Here is a 3,074-nt window from a genome sequence, read left to right as displayed (position 1 = left end):
AATTACCTTAAACGGGTAGTTTGTTGTGTAATTTTGCCGAATGTTTTGATAGTTTTGTCGAACTAGCTCAAATTTTGATAGATATATTGTCAGTACTCAAATCTTTCATGATAGAAATAAGTAATTTACTCTTTAATTTCTAATTTCTAAACAGATGCATCATCATGATTTGCCTTGGGGTTTTTGTTTTTCAAACTTAAATGTGACTTGTTATTGAGATTGGAATTGTATGGGTGCAGTTGACTGCATTGACTGTGCTGCTGATGCATCAGTGGTTAGCGCTGTGAACGAAGGAATTGAAGCCGCAACAGAAATCGCAGGTCTTCAGAAGAGGCCTTGGGTTATGATCAGTGTCAATGATGATAAAGATCTTCATTTTCGTAAAGCCGGTAAGAAAGAGTCTTTGTTCTTTCTAGTTGTTGGTTTCATTATAATATTTCTGCATCAGCATAGTCCAACATAATTATCAAACACTTGATCCATTCAGTATTTTTGTGCAAATTTTTCCAATAAATGAATGTTGCTAGTACTGGCTTCTATGCAGAATTTGATCCAGAAGACTGTCCAGCAGATTGTTCTCGCCCTTGCGAAATTGTGTGCCCTGCTAATGCAATATCATTCCTAGGGAAATCAGCATCTGGAACTTCATCTAATACTGAATTACCAAGAATTTTAGTGGTTTTTAACTTGATTTTACTTGGAAGTGATGTTTTTGGTTTTTACAGACTATAATTTCATCTTTTCAAAAACATTTTCACACTTAAATTGTTCAATTGGCTTGGACGTGCAGGATGGAGTCATAACAGAACGCTGCTACGGTTGTGGCCGTTGCCTTCCGGTTTGCCCCTATGACAAAATAAGTGAGATATTTTCTTGCTAACTTTTGAGATTATAAGTTTTTAACTTCATCCATAATATTCTGATTTCCATGTATCATGTGATATTTTTAAGAATATGAACTTACTGAATTGATCCAGGAGAGGTAACATATGTAAGAGATGCCGCGACAACTGCTGATCTCCTCAGGAGGGATGATGTTGATGCTATGGAGATACATACAAGTGGGAGGTAATTTTAGTTACCAAATTAATCATATCAAACAATATTTAATGGATGACTTTAACTGATATGGAAACATATTTTCACAAGAACTGAAAGGATGATTCTCAATTATCAGTTCTCAGTTTCTCATACACATGTAATGTGTTTGCTAAGCTTGTATTTCTATGGCTGTGGCATAACCATGTTTTACATAGATGGCTTTTTCTTTTTCTATTCAGACAATTCAGCTGATAAAGCATAGAAAAAAAAAACTCAGTTTTCTGATGATTAGATATATGTTGTTCTTGTGATGCATGATTGATGTGTTTAAATTCACTTTCTCATGTTATTTGTCATGATACCACTTCTCCAAAATATTTAAACTGATAGGAGGAGACATATAAACAGTTATATATCTAACATACCCCCTCACGCATGAGCCTCTTTTGAGTTTGTATGAGTTTTTTTCAAGGCTTTCTTTCTCTTTTTATTGGCCTTCTGCTGAAATTTTTTCTTTTGGGGTCAACAAGGATCGAATTCTAAACCCTTGTCATAAAAGTTCTTGTGTAAATGGTTACATCTCTAACATTATCATGTGTTCTTTTTGCAGGCAGAGTGCACAATTCAAAGAGCTCTGGTGTGCTTTAGGGGATTCAGTAGAAAACTTAAAGTTAATAGCAGTAAGTGGTGCCTCCAACCTGTATGAGTGTGTTTGGAATCATAAATTATTAGAAATTATTTGATTTAAATAAAATCATTTCCATATTTTTTCATTCCAAACACACCCTATAGGGTATTTGCATTTGAGTAAAGAGATTAACATAAAACAAAAATTATCCAGGTTAGCTTACCTAATGGTGGAGCTTCAACAATATCCTCTATGAATGAGATGTTCTCCATTATGAAACCAAATCTTCAATGCTTCAACTTATGGCAGGTGTGCCTTTCTATGAGTTCAACAATCTCAACATTGTTAATGAACCTTTTATGCCTCATTTTTTTTAACAAAACCATGTTTGCTATATACACGAATGAAGTTGGACGGCCGGCCGATGAGCGGAGACATCGGGAGAGGAGCAACCAAGGAAACAATCGCCTTTGCTATCGAATTGGCAAAAGCGATAAACCGACCTCCCGGTTTGTATTCAATAATCCATACATATAAATACATGATCCTTGAAAACCTTCAGTTTTATAACAAAATCTCTGAACTTGCATGGTAGGTTTCCTTCAACTTGCTGGTGGCACTAATGCTCACACAATTGATGGATTGAGAAAAAAAGGACTATTTCAAACAACATCTATTGCAGTTGATTCGTCGAATTCGGCAGACGCCTTAATCGGCGGTATAGCTTACGGAGGCTATGCACGGAAGGTAACATGTTTACTTTCCATTCTTTGTTATCTTCCTTATGGATCCAACTTGTACATGGCAATTTATCAAATGATGATTCTACGTTTGCTTAGATTGTTGGTAGAGTATTGAGATCAATGCAATCTGAATATGGGGGAGCTGCTAGAATAGAGGATCATCCTCAACATCTTTTGATGGCTCTTAAGGAAGCACTTGCTTTAGTTGGACCTGTTAAATGTTCATGATCTCCATAACTTGTTCACAATCACAATCAGTGGTTGGTAGTTTATATTTGGAACTATAGCAGTACTAGTACAGCATATAGGGTAAGGAAGAATAAAAACCTTTTTTTTTTTTATACCAAAGATACGAGACTCGAACCCGCAACCTCTTAATTGAGTATGGGGAGACTATGCCATTTGAGCTATTACTCATTGGCAAGGAAGAATAAAAACTTGTTAAAAAGGATAAAAGAAATGTCATAGGAACATAATAATACGATTTAATTACTTTATTAGTCTTTATACCTTCATTAAAATTTTAGTTAAGTTTTTATAGTTAAAATGTTTATGATTGAATCTCTAAACTAAATTATTAAAAACTTTCAATTAGCTTTATTCTAACTATTTTTTGTGAAAAAACATTTTTTAGTAAAATATTTGTTTTTGTGTTTGATATA

At 34.3% G+C, this 3,074-nt stretch overlaps 1 protein-coding gene across 1 annotated transcript; it reads left to right on the top strand.

Annotated features, from left to right (window-relative positions):
* LOC107638977 lies at nt 240-2,919 on the top strand (the record flags this gene model as incomplete). The annotated part of the gene is given in 9 exon segments (XM_021120849.1): nt 240-389; nt 545-678; nt 791-860; nt 978-1,068; nt 1,652-1,721; nt 1,883-1,978; nt 2,079-2,178; nt 2,265-2,416; nt 2,509-2,919. Coding segments are annotated over 9 exon segments (891 nt in total). The 3' UTR covers nt 2,641-2,919.

This window comes from Arachis ipaensis, chromosome B04 (genome assembly GCF_000816755.2).
Source record: "Arachis ipaensis cultivar K30076 chromosome B04, Araip1.1, whole genome shotgun sequence".
Classification (NCBI taxonomy): Eukaryota; Viridiplantae; Streptophyta; class Magnoliopsida; order Fabales; family Fabaceae; genus Arachis; species Arachis ipaensis.
This window is presented reverse-complemented; position numbering and strand designations above follow the sequence as displayed.